Below are 17,305 nucleotides of genomic sequence, written 5' to 3' on the forward strand. Positions count from 1 at the left end.
TCTCTCAGGGGTGGTGCATACTCCTTTCTAACCCACTGCTCAGCTCCAGTCCTGGCCACGGGCAGGAAGGCTATCCCAGGAGAAGCAGGCTTCTGGGGATGAGGCTCTCTCCCAGGCCTGGGGATATCCCAGCCTCTGCCTCCAAGAGGCCTTACCACCTCCAGTGCCCTGTGGCGATACCACTCCAGCACTGAGCTGAGCATGACCTCGGACGCCAGCTGCATCATCTCTCCGGAGTCCTTGCCCTGGGTCTCAGAGATGTCCTTCAGGCCTTCCAAGGCTGCTAGCAGCAGGTCCCTTACCTGCTGAGGCCCCAGGAAGTCTCCAAATTCCTGAAACATAGATGCAGAGGTATTTGATGCTGCCATGTTAGGCAGATCCCCCAAGATATATATAAAGGCACAGACTCCACCTAACTCAGAGAGAAGGTCTACCTAACTCACAGAGAAAGTCTATGCCCAGCACCACACACATTCTCTAAGGCGTAAATGTTAGAGCCATTGGAGAGGAGCTTAGAGGGACACCCAGGCACCAAGGAGCTCCTGTTACCACAACTGCTTGGGAGGCTGTAGACGGTGAGCCCAGGAATCTGAGACAAGCTTTAGGAAGAGGAGGAGGAAGACAGGGACGAGGAGGAGGAGGAGGAGGAGGAGGAGGAGGAGGAGGAGGAGGAGGAGGAGGGAAAGGAGGAGGAATAAGAAAAGGGGGAGGAGGAGGAAGAGGAGGAAAAAGAAGAGGAGGAGGAAGAGGAAGAGGAGGAAGAGGCAGAGGAGAAAAAAGGAAAGGGGGAGGAGGATGGGGAAGAGGAGGAAGAAGAGGAAGAGGAGGAGGAAGAGGAGGAAAAAGGGGAGAAGGAAGAATAGGAGGAAGAGGAGGAGGAGAAGGAGGAGGAGGAAGAGGAGGAGGAAGAGGAGAAAGAAGAGGAGGAGGAGGAGGGAGGAGGAGGAGGAGGAGGAGAGAAAGCAGGGGATCTGTGGTCCCTGCATCCGGGAACTGGCTGGTATGTTCCTGGGAGAAGAGTCATGGGCTAGCCCAGTGGTTCTCAGCCTTCCTAATGTTGCGACCCTTTAATACAGTTCCTCATGTTGTGCTGACCCACAGCCATAAAATTATTTCTTTACTACTTAATAATTGCAATTTTGCTACTCTTATGACTTGTAATGTAAATATCTGATATGCAGGGTATATGTGACCCCCCCAAAGGAGTCACGCCCCACAGGTTGAGAACCTTGGGCTAGAGCATAGACGAGAAAGGAGGGCACCCAGGGAGGCTGCGCAGCTGCGGAGGCGTCCTTCCCAGGAGGCTTCCTAGTGACCGTCCTAGAAGCAACCCCAGTTCCCTCCCCTCCTGGCCTGGGAGCTGGGACTGCTGGTAGTCACCGCAATGACACGCAGAATGTTCTGGCACGGGCTGACAGGGTTGTAGGGCCCCAGGAAGCGCTTGTTGTTCTCATACAGCTCCTTCTTGTTGGTCTCTTCCTTGTTCTTGGTCCCTGAGGGAGAAGGAACCTTCTGAGGAACCCTGACCGGAGGTTTGCTTTGAGCTGTGCGCTCAGCCCACTTTACCAGCACAGTGAGCAGAGAGCGAGTACACAAGTCAAGACAACACAGCTGTTGGACTTTCATTCATGAACTCACAGAACACCCCCCCTCCATCCCCGTGTCTGGCTCCTCCCTGCAGCACTGGCTCTCATTCATTCTCAGTGTGAAGCAGCTTCCCGTGCTGCGAGGGCCTGCAGTGCAGCTGCCTGCCAGCGGATGATGCCCCTCCGGCTGCTTCCAGGCCTCCCCACCCCCCAAAGTGAATCGATCGATGCTTCTGCCAGGGATGCACCAGGAGAGAACCCACTGGCTCACAGCAGGCGTGGGCTCACCCTCCCAAGATATAGGAGACAGTTTCCCAGCCTCGTTTCCACCAGCAGGGCGAGAGTTCCTGCAGCTTTAGCCCGAGGCATAATCTGTTTCATTTTGTTATTGCTATTTTGGTCTGCAGGAGGCTTTTCCCCTCCTGTTTTTAAAAGATAGGTTCTCACTATGTAGCCCTGACTGGTCTGAAATTCATTTTGTAGACCAGGCTGGCATTGAACTCACAGAGAACCTGCCTCATCCTCCAGAGTGCCGGGATTAAAGGTGAGCCTCCCCCTGCCTCCTCCACGTTCAGTCCTGGGATGGACCCAGGTCCTGGCACAGGCTGGACAAGCACTGTAACCGCAGAATGTCCATAGCTTTACAATACAGTTTTGGGGTTGAGATGTTGTTGTGTTGGTGGCCATATTGTTACTGTTGCTTTTGTTTGGTTTTGTGTATACACAGAGGCTCACATATGCAGCTGAAGAGGGCTGTAACTCCTGAGCCTTCCACCTCCACCGTCCCTGTGCTGAGGGCGGGTGTGCCCTACTGTACCTAGCCTGTAGTATTTGTTTTTAGAGCAGGGTCTCTAGTCCAGCACGGCCTCAGGCTTCCCATCCAGTGCTGGGATTGCTGGCGTGTGCCCTCAGGCCTGGCACCAGCAAGAGCATTTGAAAATGTCTGTCTGTCCCCTCAGAGCTTATCATCTGACTTCCTCAGCGCTTTCCTTGTTTGTTTTTGCCTAGTGTCTGTCTCTTGGCAATGAGAAGGTAAGCCAGAGGGAAGGCTGCCAAACAGATCTCTTCTCAAAGCTGTGTCCCCAGATCTAGAGCAGAGCCTGGGACCTGGAGGGTCTCTGGGCCGTTTGTGGAAGGAAACACATTTAGGGATTAGGCCTGCATCAGAGTCAGGCCTGGGTCCCGCCTGGGCCCACAGAAAGCCTGGGCATGAGAAGGGCTCACCCAGGCAGTGTGGGCACACAGGGCACGCTCTGGTGGCAGGAAGGGCACTGGCACTCTGTGAACAGGCAGAGCCAGCTCCAGTCACAGCCCTTCACTTTCCACAGACGGCCCACCCAAGCTAATCCCCCCCCCTCCTCCTCCTCCTCCTCCTCCTCCTCCTCTAGCTTCACAGTGGCCTGGGGCTCTCCCAAAGAACTCCAGGCACTTAGCTCAACCAGAATAGCAGCAAGGCAGATGGTACTCAAAAACATTACAAATGGCTCAGGGTCCCTTGAATGTGGATTAAATTAATCTGGGTGCCCACACTGCCAGCCGCCTTTGGCAGCCTGGCTTTGGACTACACTCTCCCTGTCCTAGAGCTGATCAGCAATGATCAACATTGTAGCCCACCTTTCAACCACCATTTAAGAGCTGTGAATGCCTCCAGGCCAATGGAGGAAGCTCTTAGGAAACATTGTCCCAAATGCTAGAAATGAGAAAGAGCAAGGACCCCAGATATATCCCAGAAAGTAGAGGACAGGAAGAGAAGAGAGTTCTATTTGACAAGCGCCTATGACATGGGACCCTGAGCTGGTCTCTTCCCGTGAACTCGTATGAGGAATATCGTTTAATATTTCAAAAAGCTATGAATTACAATCTACCGTAATCCTTTACAGATGAAGAGATCTACAGACAAGTGTACAGAAGAGGTCGTTCTGCTGGAAAAGTTGAAAGCCAAAGCCAGGTCTGATATGCAGGCCCTTCTGCCTCCAGAGTCAGCAGAAACTAAGAAACCAGCCAAGGTTTCCTGGTTGAGATAGAATCAGGACTAAGAAGAAAGAAAGGCAGAGGTTGGAGGCAGTTGACTGGGTAGCCCTGGGAGCCATAGGCTCACACCGTCTCATGAGCTCCCTGAAACCTAATCTCAGGGTGTTCTTTCACTTACAGGCTCCAGATTCTAATGTAGGGCCTGGTCTTCATTAGCTTCTGTGCATATGCACTGAATAAGACCACATGCCAGGCCCGGCAGTGGTGGCGCATGCCTGTAATCCCAGCACTTGGGAGGCAGAGGCAGGCAGATTTCTGAGTTCGAGGCCAGCCTGGTCTACAGAGTGAGTTCCAGGACAGCCAGCCAGGACTATATAGAGAAACCCTATCTGGAAAAATCAAAAACCAAAACCAAACCAAACCAAACAAACAAACAAACAAAAAGACCATATGGCAGCCCATGGCTAGACTCAGAAAGAACAGAGAATCCTGCCCTACCCTCACAGCATAACAGTCTAGTAAGAAAAACAAGAGGACATCAGGCCATCACGCCTAGGTGTACATGGTACATTAGAAGGAGAAATTAAGGTTGGAACAACATGGAAAAGCTCAGCTATAGAAGGACAGCTTCTGTCAAGATAGATTTGTTGTCTACACAGGGCGGTAGGTACATACCTGTAGTCCCAGTATCTGAGAAGCTAAGTCAGGAGGATTAAAAGTTCAGAGCTATATAGTAAAACTATATCTTAGAAACAAGCAAACACTAAAAACAATGGCTAGTTTGTATCTCTGTTCCTGGTTCCATGGAGATAGGAGTTTCCCATCAGCTCCCAATCCCCATCTGACACATTCTGTCTGCCTCCAACTGCCCGAATACCACCATGTCTCCCTCCCTAGCTGTGCAGTGGCTAGAGACCCGACTTGGGCATACGTTTCTGGAGATCCAGGATGGTGTAGAGGATGGTAATGCCATCCAAAGCCTCCCGGCCGATCTCTTCATCAGGATCCCCGATTCGAAGAAGGAGCCTCCCCAGCAGAAGACCCAGCGTTGGGAACCCCGAGGATATCTGTAGTGTCACAATCACAGGGAGGGAGTCTGTAGCTACATAGTGCAGAACAAGAAGACCTGACCATCCGCAGCGGGTCAACTGAGAAGTCGCCAAAGTGTCCACCCCTCCAGGAACACTCACAAAGAATGGCAGGGTCACAAGCGTGTGGTTCAACACAGAGACGTTGCTGTTCACAGCCCGAGCTCGCTCATGGGCCTTCCCAGAATTCATCCAGGGCCCTAGGGGCTGAGGGGACAAGGGTGAGAGTCTGCTACCATTGTCCGCCGGTCCCTGCTGTCCGTGGGTAAGTCAGTAAACTGCGAGAAGCTATCAGAAGAAGTAAGGAGGCATTTTGTCACAGTCCTCCTTCTGAGGATCAATGACAGGTGGGGCTTGAGCTGAGAAGGGGACTCAGAGCACAGGAGGGGACAGGGTCAGCGAAGAGAGAAGAGACGGGGATAACCCTGGAGAAAGAGGTAGAGCAAGAGCTGCAGACAGCAAAAGGACTGGGCTCCCAGGCCTGTGATCCCAGCGACTCAGGAAGCAGAGACCAGAGGATCAAAAGTTCAAGGCACACTAGGCAATTCAGTGTGACAATGTGTACAGATCAACAAGGAAAGAAGAAACAGGCCTCTGCTGTAGCTCGGAAGTAGAGTGCTTGCCCAACAGGTACAAGGGCTTAGGTCCAATCCTCACAGTCACCAAAAACTAAATAAAAAACAGCATAAGATACAACATGGAAGCAGGGCACTGGCTCAGGATGACGTCACTCCTTCAGGGTCCACCTCCCACTTGTATGAAGCCATTTTCCTCCTTCCCTCTCCCTTCTTGCCCCTCCCCGCCCCCCGCCCCATGCCCTGCACCTCCAGGATGCTCTTCAGCCCAGCAGGAGTGGGGTCTTCAATAAAAAGGGCATTCAGAAGTTTCTGCAAGGAATCCAAGGTCTGGTGATAAAGCGTCTGTGGACAGGAAGAGGACAGAGCTGCTGGGAGCTCACCGCACAGCCCCAGACACCCCCAGGGGCATCTAGGAGGAGGACAGAGCTTCTGAGTGCTCCCTGCCAGCCCCAGACACCCCCAGGGGCATCTAGGAGGAGGACAGAGCTTCTGAGTGCTCCCTGCACAGCCTCTATCCCCAGACACCCCCGGGGGCAGGGCAGGGGTCGAGGAGGAGAGCTCACTTGGACACACAAAAGCTATTTTCTGGGCCCACCTCTGTGCCTCACCTAATTTCTTTAGCAACAAATTGGGGATTAGTGTCCCTGGTCTTCCTACCAGAGGGGAGGAGAAAGAGACACCCTGCACTTACTGCCTGGCAGAAGCCAGACAAGGGCCTGGAATGTGAGCACCCTCTGTCACTTTGTCTTTGAATGGCTTTTCTCGGTTACCAATCCAGGGACACTTGTCCAAGGTCACAGGGCAAGGAACAAAGGATACTAAGGCCAAGTCTCCAAAGACTGTAAGGTTGGAGAGCTGCCCGGCCAAGCAGGCTCTTCTCTCAAAGGTGTTCTGCCTCTTGGCTGCCTTCTAGGCCTCTGTAAAGCCCCAGGTTACCCTTAGGGAAGCCCCAGGTGTCCCTCGGCCCAGGTTCCTCCCACACTACAGTCCTGAAATCGCCTTATGGGCATGGTGAGCTGAATGGTGATTTCAATCTGCTCTGGGAAGACCCTCTTCTTTCTTACTTCCTTTCCTTGGGTGGGCTTCCCAAGTCTATCCCCTTTCCGATTCTACACTGGAATCTTCCTGATTCCAGTGGCCCTTAGGGTTACACACCACAACCACCAAGCAAGCCCTACAGCCCACTACCGCTCCATTCATCCCTACTGCAGCAGCTTGTTAGACACCACTGCCCTCTGCTGGCAGTACTTGTAACTACAAGAGGGCTGCCTGTCCCTTCCACAGCAAGGATTCTGGCCCTCACATCATTAGCCGGAGAATCCAGAGGTGATGGCATCCATCTCTTCCACCTCACACTACTGCAAGACTACCATCGTGATTTGGAGGGCAACATGGCTAATACCCGCTGAGAGAAAGGGTAGCTGAACAGCTGGAGACCCTCTCAGTCAGCCTCCCGCTTGACCCTAGCTCTCCTTGAATCTTATACCTAAGGATCCCTGCTCTGGTACCTCTGGGAATAATTCTGCAGAGGTTTAAGGATGCTTACCACACCCCCTTTTGAGGCTCTGTTCTCCAGGTCTCTGCCCAGTTTCCCCCAGTCTTCTTCCATATAGCACAGTCCTCAGTATGGCCTCCAACCCTGCCCACTTCCTACGACCTTACAGCATCTATCTGTATCCCTGACACAGGACAAGGCGCTCCTAAGGGAGCCATTACTGCAATAGTTCACTCTTCTGCTGAATACCTGCCAAGTGTCTGTTCAGACGGTCACAGGTAAGATGAGCTGCTCTGGGCCACTCAGCCAAGGGGTAGGGAGAAAGCCCCACTCATCCCCGAGACTTGTCCCTTCCGAGGATGTCCCCAAACCTAAAGCCCCACCAGGCAGGCCCAGCTCACCTGGATGACGTCTGCCTTTGACTCGTCCTTCTCCTGCATGGCCTGCACCGAAGGCAGTGAGAACACGCTCCGCACACAGGTGTTGACCAGCTCCACCCTCTCCCGCACACTCAGGATAGGCTTGGTGTGACTGGGAGGGACAGGAGGCCAGGTGTGGAGTGAGGAAGGGCCCGAGGATGCAGGGTGGGGAAGAGGACACCTGACTTAGGCAGGCCACCCGAGATTAGATCCACAGGTCAAGCTGTGGTATGAGCACTGGGGTGTGTGTGTGTGTGTGTGTGTGTGTGTGTGTGTGTAAGTAACACGTTCCATGGAGACTGGGCAGGGGAGAGGGAAAGGCTCGGAGTGGACAGGCATGTGAGAAGGGGTAAAGCTGGCAAGAGAGACAAAGAACAGGGATACCTCAGCTGTGCCAGGATCTCCATGGCCTGCCGTCGAGCAGGACTCAAAAGGGAATCCAGCGGCTCCTCCTGAATCTGTCTCTGGATGGGGACCACAGAGCCAGTGAGAGGCAGCTGTGGCTGACGTCCAGGCTCTGACAGCAGGCCACGGGCGTGGCCTGGGCACACTCTGCCACTGGACAGGTAGGAGAGCCAGCTTTCTGCCCAGATCAATGCTAAGCCCTCAGTTCAAGACCATTCAAAGCAGTCTACGCCCGGATCTGTGCATTCCCTGTGGAGAACTAGTGACAAGAGATCCCACAGTCCCCATCTGGTGACTGACAGCTAAACCATGGAACTGACCAAGACAGAAGCACCAGGCATGGCCTTTGAAAGCTGTCCAATCAAATTCCTCAAGTGTCCTGTTTTTTACTTCATATCTAATACCTACACACAGTAGGTGTTCAACTAATGCTAGTTAAAGTTAAATATATCAAAGGACAGAACTTTCTCCTTTTTTATGTATTATGTATGGGCAGATACGTATGCAAGGTGTATGTGCATGTGTGTATGTGTGTGTGTGTGTGTGTGTGTGTGTGTGTGTGTGCGCGCGCGGCTGCACATGTATTCATGTGCACATGTACAAAAGGCCCGAGGGTATCATTATTCAGGAGCTATGAACGTTGTTTTTTGAGGCAAGGGCTCTCGCTAGGATACAAAGCTCGGTTGGGCTAGTCTGATGGGCCAGAGAGCCTGTATCTCTCTCCTCAGCACTGGGATTATGAATGTGTGTCACCATGACTTTTCCATGTGTGTTCTGGGGTTCAAACTCAGGAACTCTTTCTTGTGAGGCAAACGTTGCTGTTTGAGCTAGCCCTTTAATTAACTCCTTTCTCTCTCTTAAAGGATCACAAAACTGAATATAACTATGTAAGGCTCCATGGTAATCAGTGCCCAGTTCCCCCTAATGCGTAAACTAAGAGGAGACTATCTTAGGGAATCCTCCGAAGTTGCCTATCAAGAGGGGTTCCTGCAGGGAGAGGTGAGGGTTAATAGCTGTTCTCAGCTGCACAAACATCACAATGGACTAGCCACTGAGTTGTGTCCTCCTTTGCACAAGCAAAGATGCAGGCATAAGCACACCCATTTGTAAGATGGGAAGAGTGAGGCTCAGAGAAGGGAAATAACTTGTCCATACTCCCACTTGTTACTACAGCAATCACCCTCGGAACTCACCGCAGCCCCACAGTGCCCCCTAGGGCCCCTACCATCATCATCTTCACGGTTGTCTCCTTCTCTCCTTTCATCTCCACCGTGTCCTGATTCTTCTGGTAAGTGATGATGTTCTCTGCCTTCAGGCCAGTGGGAAGCAGAACCACTCGGTGAGACCAGCATGAGTCCTGCCCTCCCCTTAGGCAGCATATGCTATGCGGCACCCTCTAGCCACCCAACACCTACAGCCCACCCAGGTAGCTCTTCCCCAACAGACCCTGGCATTGACCCATGTCTAGGTTTGGTTTCCTGTTGCTGTGTTAAAATGCCCGGACAAGACCTGGCATAATGAGGGCACACCTTTAATCCCAGCACTTCGGAGGCAGAGGCAGGTGAATCTCTGTGAGCTGAGTTCAGCGTGGTCTACAGAGTAAGTTTCAGGACAGAAAGAGCTACATAAGGAAACCCTACATAGTGAAGTCACAGGATGGAGGCATCCATAGTAGGATCAGAGAGCAAAGAATGCACATAGTCAGGCGCTCAGCTCGCTTTCCCATTCTTGGACAGCTCAGGTCTCTTGCCTAGGGAATGACACTGCCCACAGTGGGTGGGGATTTATGACACACCTGGTAATAGCAAGAGAATCCCTCACAGGCAATTGCACATGACCTAGGCAATCTCTCTTTGAAACTTTCTTCTCATGTCATTCTTGATTATATCAAACTGACAATCAGAACTATCACAGCCCAAGAAAAGGGACATGTTTCTGCAGGGGGTGATGGTCAGGTGGGAAGGATGGCTTCTGAAGGCTGCATTTGGAGAAGCAGATGTGAAGTGTATAAAGCACCTCTCCCTCACTAATCAACTCAAGAAGGATAGAAAGGGTCCATAAACCGCCACCTGAAATTCTACCATCAGTAACACTTCTCGGCCTCCTAGTAAAGTCTAGTCAGATGAAGGTATTCTGCTTACTTGAGAGAGCACATTAGCCTGTGTCAATCCATTGATTCCCATCATTCTAAGAGGAAGGCTAGACCTCACAAAACAAATCGCTTAATGTTACACAGTGATGGAAAAAGAACCATCTTGATCTGATGCAGACTATGGAAGGCTAGTACCAGTCGCGAGTTCTTTTGCAGGTATCCTATCAGCAGACAGAATCTCCTTTAGTTCCAGCCACCAGACTGTTGTAGAAAGAACGTACATCTGTCTGGGTTTGTCCAGAACATACTTTCCGGTTTTGGAACACAGACACCATGCCAGAAGGAAACCCAGGCTAAACTAAGGAGGAATGAGCCTGTGCAGAGAGGCGAGTGTCAGCCTCCACAGTGATCTGTCTGTCTGTCCAATACAGAGCAGATGAAGCACCCAGCTGAGCCCAGTAAGACTGTGGGCAGGAGAAGGTGACCCTTGGAATCCTTACCCTCTCCCAGCATTGACTGAACTGAGCTGCTATGGGTTATTAATCACAGTTCAGAGCTGGGCATGGTGGCACACACCTGTAATCCCAGCACTTGGGAGGCAGAGGCAGGTGGATTTCTGAGTTCGAGGCCAGGCTGGTCTACAGAGTGAGTTCCAGAACAACCAGGACCACACAGAGAAACCCTGTCTCGAAAAACCAAAAAACCAAAAAACCAAAAACACAGTTCAGAAAGGGGGAAGAGGTTAATTTAGAATGACCAGGCAGAGACGCTGCTCATGTGAGTGGACATTCAGGCTGAGTTCTGAGTAACAAGAAGAAGAGAGAAAAGGTCTGTTGGGTTGCTATTCTGCTGCAGACTGAAATGTCGGGTTGCTGTTCTGCGTGCAGTTGGTATTAGCACCCAGCACATTACAGGGCCTTGTCAGGCTTGCTGAATGGACTCACTCATTGCCTTCCCTATATTAGCACTGAGCTTGCATCTGAAAAGTCCTCACTTCAGCTCCACTAAGCCCATTTTACAGATGAGGAAACTGTGCCTGACTCCCAGGCTCATCCCACCACATCCACATTTGGGTCTGCCTTCTTGTCTGGCCTTCTCCGATGTGCAACCCAGACCTGGGTTAAACCTGATTCTTTACTCAGTAAAGCTATTTCCAGCCTTTCTGCACCTTCTAGATCCCCTCCACAAGTCCCTCAGTTATTAAATATGTTTATTCAGAACCAATGTGCCAAGCACTCCACTGCTTACAACTCTGCTATTAGATAAAGATTCCTGGCTTATGGAAGGCTCTAGTGGGCGAGGCTGCTGGGATTGGCATCTGAAATGCCTCCCTCGGACTCCTGCTTGCAATGCTCCATCCCCAGCTGGTGATGCTTAGGAGAGCCATGGATCCTTTAGGAGGTAGGATCTGAATGGCAGAAATCAGTCACTGGGACGTGGTTGACTTCCTGCCTCATTATCACTGCTTCCTGTTCTCCTGGATGCTAGGTTTCTGCCACACCCACTGCCATAAACCGGTCTGCTCCACACCCTGCCTTCTCCACTGTGATGAGACTGAAAAACCCCGTGAAACCGTGAGCCAAGATAAACCTTTCCTCCCTTAAACTGTTCTGTCAGGTATCACAGGGATGCAAACTAAATTACGCTGGAGGTGAATGGGCAACAAGAGGTGCTGGTGAGCACTCAGGACATTGGACAGCTCTGAGTTCCCAGGAAGAAGAGGAGCTGCAGAAGACCAGTGGTCCAGGCTAGCCCAGGAAAGTAGGCTGTGGCCTGAGTGTGGTGACACAAGCCTGTTGTTTCACCAGTCAGGAGGTAGAGACAGGGAGATTGCTACAAGCTTGCTGCCAGCCTGTTCTACCAAGTCTCTGTCTGAAAGGCGGGGAGAGGAGACAGGAGGGGGTGGTGGTGACCGGGAGCTGAGCATACCAGAGCTGTTTTGTTGTCTTGGTCTCTCTTCTCTGGCTCGTTGACCGGCACATCTTCTGAGGTTCCTGCACACATGTCACAGGTTCAGTGAAAGATGACAGAGCAGACGTGGAGTCCTCACGGTGCCATATTCCCATTTCTGCTCCCCACTGGGTCCCTCCAATCCTTACTCCTCAACAAACCATCAAAGCTTGGGAAAATGTAAATCAGCTTGTGTCACCCAGCCCCACAAAGCCATTAATGAGATGCCACATCATTAATCTTCCTTGCGATCACGGCCCTGCCTGGTTGGGCTCCTGTCCATCTCTCTCCCCAGGTTCATCTCGTTGCTCCCCCCCCCCCATCCTCGGCACTGTCTACACTGGTCTCTGGGCAGTTCCAGGCAAGCTCCTGGTCGGGTTCTTCCAGCTGTTGTCCCTTGCCCCTGTTCCCTAGGGATCCCATTTTCAGGCCTCGCCTTGCCTGCTGTTCCACACAGATGCCTCTCCTGACCTCCAGGGTAAGAGGGAGCTTGCTCCTGCCCTTCAGAGCCTGTCCCATCCATAGACACTTGTTAGAGACTGACCACAGACCGACCGCCTCATTGTCACCCCTGATCCCTCGCCTGCTTTGAGCGAAAGGGCACCTGTCTTCCCTGTGGGGCCCAATTCCAAGCATTTAGGTAAAATCTCACCCATCCTCCTTTTCAAAGAGGGATGGGTCTGCCACCAAAGCTTGGCCCCTAACTACGGTGACAGGACCAATGACGGGTACTTAGCTGAGCAGGACCAATAAAAGCCTTTTAAAGGGACACTGAAGGAAAACAGATCTCTTTCCATCTGAGGTCGAAGCCACCAGCATGTGGGAAGCTGGGGCTCAAAGAGGATCTTGCCTGAACTTCCAGAGGCTGCTGGAGGGTGGGGACGAGGGGGAAGAGAACACAACTGGTCTGGGACATTGGCTTCTAAACACTACCCTCTGCCAAAACCAACAAGGCTCCTGGGGAAATGGTGGGTTCCAGGGAAGTCTGGGAAGAGCCTGGGCCATCTAGCCCCAGAAAACTAGGAAGAGAGCTCAGCCGGATGGGGTGTGATGGAGGAAGCTGCATGTTTGCATGCAGTTAAGATGCTGTAGGAAGTTCTGCTGGTCAAACTAAGGAAATCTTGATCCACAAACCTAATGAAAGCAACTGGTTTGCAGCCCTTAAACTAGCAGACGGCACAGATAAACTCATGCATGCATTGAAAGTTTGAAGGAATGGGATAATTATGTTTCCAAAGCCCCTCACCACAATATATTTAAAGGGAAAACCAAAGGCTCTCCAGTGGAGAGGCGGAGGCAGCCTGCTTCTCAGACAGGTGAGCATCCGTTAGGAACCATGAGCTGCCAGAGGTGGCGCAGTGAGAAAACCCAGACCTGCCCCAGGACACCTGAATGTCATTTGAGGGCCAGCATCCTAGGAAGAGCTAGCCACAGCCTTGTGTGCATCAAAGAAATGAAAGTCAGGAAAGACCAGGGAGACAGGATGATGAGACTGCGAACCTGGGCTAGGAGTACAGGGCTGGGAAGTGGGAGAACCAGGGAAGTGACACATCGAGATTAATGCCTGCTTATGGTAATGACATTTTGTGCGTTTTGGTAAGAAACGTGCTGAACATTTAGGAGTCATTCAGCAGCTTACTAACAAGTGATTCAGGAGAAGATCTTAATGATGTACCTTCGACTGTGTAAGCCTATTTTTTTAATTTATTTGTTTATTTTATGTATGAGTACACTGTTGCTCTCTTCAAAGACATCACAAGAGGGCATTGGATCCCATTACAGATGGTTGTGAGGCACCATGTAGTTGATGGGACTTGAACTCAAGACCTCTGGAAGAGCAGTCAGTGCTCTTAACCGCTGAGCCGTCTCTCTAGCCCTTCTATACGCTTTTTAAAAATCGTTTAAAACACATTAAGGGGCTGAAGATGGCTTCACAGATAGAGCACTTGCTGGGTTCAGATCCCTAGCGCCCACATCAATGCAGAAAGAATATGGTGGCCTGCCAGTAATCCTAGTCTCAGATGGTGGAGGGGGCGCTCCCTGCATTGAGCTGGATAGCCTGATTGGCCATACAGGCAACCTCTGTGTACAACTTAGAGACTCTGATTTAATCAATAAGATAAAGAACAATCAAGAAAGACTCCTGATGCCAGCCTCGGCCATCAAAATGCATGTGTACCCACGCACATGTGAACAGGCACACATACACATTTACCACATATATGTACATATACAAAACCCAAAAAACAAAAATAATGTTAAAGAGCTGGGAAGATGGTTCATTTAGTAAAGTGCCTGCCATACAAATGTAAGGATAACACACACACACACACACACAGAGACACACACACATACACATATATACGCACACACAGACACACACAGACACACACACATACACAGACGCACACAGACACACACATACACATATACATACACACACATACACACACACAGACACACAGACACACACATACACACACACAGACACACACAGACACACACATATACACACAGACATATACACACACACATACACACACAGACACATACAGACACACACACAGACACACAGACATACACATACACACACACACACACACACGAATACATACATACAACACACATGCACATTCCACATGAACACATACACACTAAAACACACATTCAACATGCACACACATTTCATTTGTGCCCAATCTATGACCACATTGTTGTAGATGTAGCTAATCTAATGAACAGAGAGTCAGGCACAGTAGCACACAACTGGAATCCCAGCACTCAAGAGGCTAAGACAGAAGGGTCATGAGTTCCAAGCTAACCTGGGCCACATAGCAAGATCCGTCTATAAAATATCTCTCTCCCCTTCCCCCTCCCATGTCCCTCCCCTCTTCCCTCACCCCCTCTCCCCGAGTAAAGAAACCCAGGTCTTGTACATGCTATTCAAGTGTTCTATCACCTTTAAATTAAAAACAAATAAATAAACCAGGCATAGTGGCTCATGCTTATAATCCCAGCATTTGGTAGGCCTGATGCAGGAGGATTGCTGCAAGTCTAGACCAACCAAGACTACCTAGTGAATTTCAAGTTAGCCTAGGCTACAAAGCAAGAGCCTGTCTCAGAGAACAAGGGGAGGGGGGAGGACAGAGGGAGGGAGGGAGGACACAACACAATGTGGACGAAGGATCTGGAATAGACATTTCTCTGGAGAAGGCATACAAATGGCCAGTCAACATATCAAAAGACACTCAATATCACATGTCATCCTCCATCCTGGAGATTGGCTGTTATTGCGGGTGTACTGGCCTTGTGTGTCAACTCGACACAAGCAGGAGTCGCCAGAGAAGAAGGGACCTCAGCTGAGGAGATGCCTCCATGAGATCCAGCTGCAGGGCATTTTCTCAGTAAATGATCAGTGGGGGAGGGCCCAGCCCATTGTGGGTGGTGCCATCCCTGGGTTGGTGGGTGGTCCCGGGTTTTCTAAGAAAGCAAGCTGAACAAGCCAGCATCAGCTCCTGCCCTGTTTGAGTTCCTGTCCTGACTTCCTTCAGTGATGAACAGCAATGTCGAAGTGTAAGCTGAACAAAGCCTTTCCTCCTCCACTTGCCAGACACACCTCCCATAGCCATGGACTCTGCTACCAAGTCACTGACCTAGGGAGTTCCATGTTGTTTCCCCTTCTCCTCCTCCTGGGCTCTCCTGGGTCTCTCTCCCCTGTGGTCACCCTAGTCCCCGGGAACTCCAGGCCTGGAGATAACACACCAGGGGAGTTGCCAAGCACCAACAAATCCTCTGCACGGCCACTGAGATAAGAAGGACCTACCAACCAGACAGCGGCCGACCCAAGCAGACCCGGATCACCCACCACCATGGAGTCCTCGGCTCTCCTAACACTAAGCTTTGTTTCCTGTCCCCATGTAACACAGAGACCACGGAGAGTGGCGGCAAGACAAGCAGCAGGAAGGAGTCCTCCAGGATCCCCGAGGTTCCTTGCAGAGAAAGCTCCCTGTTGCCTCCACTTCTGTTCACCTTGGACTTTCTAGGGAATGTGTCATGACACTGCATCGGGACTTCCTGGAGGCGGGCTTTTGCCCTACCTAACTCTGGCAACGCAAGGGCAGCATTGTTTAGAACACCCAGAGGAGAACCTGTGGATGACTCCTCTGGTAAAGGTAAAGGCCCCCAAAGCTGATGGTCTGAGTTAGATCCAGGGACCCACAGGATAGAGAGAACTGACTCCTGGCAATTATTCTTTGACTTCCACATACGCACTATGGGGCACACACACACACACACAGAGAGAGAGAGAGAGAGAGAGAGAGAGAGAGAGAGAGAGAGAGAGAGAGGCCAATCAATCAATGTAACTTTAAAAAATAAAATAACCAACAGAGGCAAGAGGGTGTGTCTCTGCTGGAACAATGCTTTGCTCACGTGCACAAGGCCCTGAGCATGATCCCCATCCTATACAGGCAGACATGCTGCTCCACGTATGTGGTATGTGATCCCCAAATTCGGGGGGTGGGGGGCAGAAGGGTCAGAAGTTCAAGAAAGCTCAAATCTAGTCTAGGGTACAAACACCCTGTCTGTAAAGAGAAAAAGTGGAGAGAGAGAGAGAGAGAGAGAGAGAGAGAGAGAGAGAGAGAGAGAGAGAGAGAGAGAGACCAAATACAGAGAAAACTCAAATGGCTGTCAGGATGTCAACTCTCCTAGGTGACTCCGGTGACTCTGCTGGACTCCTCTCTTGCCCTGAACTTGCTTATCTTTGGTTCATGTCTGTGGGTCAGCAGTCTCTCCAGGTGGAGCAGCCGAAACAAGTTGAAATACAACTTCCATATAACCCCCAACCCTATAACAATCCCGTCTTCACACTAAATCTTGATGTCATGAGCACACACACCCATCACTACCATGACAGTTTGAAACTGCCACAAGAGCCTCCAGAAAAACAGTAAAAGGGAGAAAAAGAAATTGCCAGCCATTTTTCACTGATTCTCAGAAAAGATGCGAGCATTTCCCCCTTCTTCAGCTCAGCTCTCCTCTCGTCTCTCTGACTCTGTATCTATGACTTCTCCATGGTCAGCAAGTCAAGCAGCTGATATGTAAGTCTTCCTCCATCCCCTCCTATATTCAGCCAAGAACAAATCTTCATATGGGCATAGTGGCAGTAAGGAAACTGAGGCAGGAAGACTGAGAATTGAAGTCTGGTCTAAGGTTAAACTGGTCAATCAAGGATCAGTTTCATTGGTTTTGTAACTCCAAAGAGCAAAAATGACCCAATATGAGGTAAACATCATCAACATCACCACTACCACCACCACCACCACCACCATCATCATCATCATCATAATAATCATAATAACTGGTAACAAACATATTAGCAGAATGTAGGTATCCATACAAGAGAATACTTTCCAGACACAAGAATGAAGTGCCGGTCCATGCTGCAGTGTAAACACACTGTGAAAATGCTTTGCCACGTGAAGTGAGCCAATCACAGAAGGCCACAAGTTATATAACCCTACTTGTCTAAAGTGTACAGACTGGGGGGAGGGGTGGAGCTCAGTAGGAGGACACTAGCTCAACATGCTCAAGGCCTTGGGTTCATTCCTTACTATCAAAAACGTATTAGTTTAAAATATAGTCTTCAAGGCCCAGGTGTAGCTTGCAATCTCCTCTAATCCCACACCTGGAAGACAGAGTCTTGAAAGTTTGAGGCCAGCA

The 17,305-nt window shown here is 50.7% G+C and overlaps 1 protein-coding gene across 1 annotated transcript in view; it reads right to left on the reverse strand.

The window, feature by feature from the left end:
• Nucleotides 1–17,305, reverse strand: part of Mroh7 (maestro heat like repeat family member 7) — a 40,879-nt gene that overhangs the window by 20,998 nt on the left and 2,576 nt on the right. Inside the window, exons 2-10 of the mRNA XM_052175607.1 lie at nt 11,564–11,628; nt 8,768–8,851; nt 7,522–7,601; nt 7,120–7,249; nt 5,470–5,565; nt 4,748–4,852; nt 4,489–4,624; nt 1,381–1,493; nt 156–332 (exon numbers count right to left, since the gene is read on the reverse strand). Coding sequence (XP_052031567.1) covers nt 156–332; nt 1,381–1,493; nt 4,489–4,624; nt 4,748–4,852; nt 5,470–5,565; nt 7,120–7,249; nt 7,522–7,601; nt 8,768–8,851; nt 11,564–11,628 — 986 coding nt within the window. The remainder of the gene's footprint in view (nt 1–155; nt 333–1,380; nt 1,494–4,488; nt 4,625–4,747; nt 4,853–5,469; nt 5,566–7,119; nt 7,250–7,521; nt 7,602–8,767; nt 8,852–11,563; nt 11,629–17,305) is intronic.

This window comes from Apodemus sylvaticus, chromosome 3 (assembly GCF_947179515.1).
Source record: "Apodemus sylvaticus chromosome 3, mApoSyl1.1, whole genome shotgun sequence".
In the NCBI taxonomy this organism is placed as follows: Eukaryota; Metazoa; Chordata; class Mammalia; order Rodentia; family Muridae; genus Apodemus; species Apodemus sylvaticus.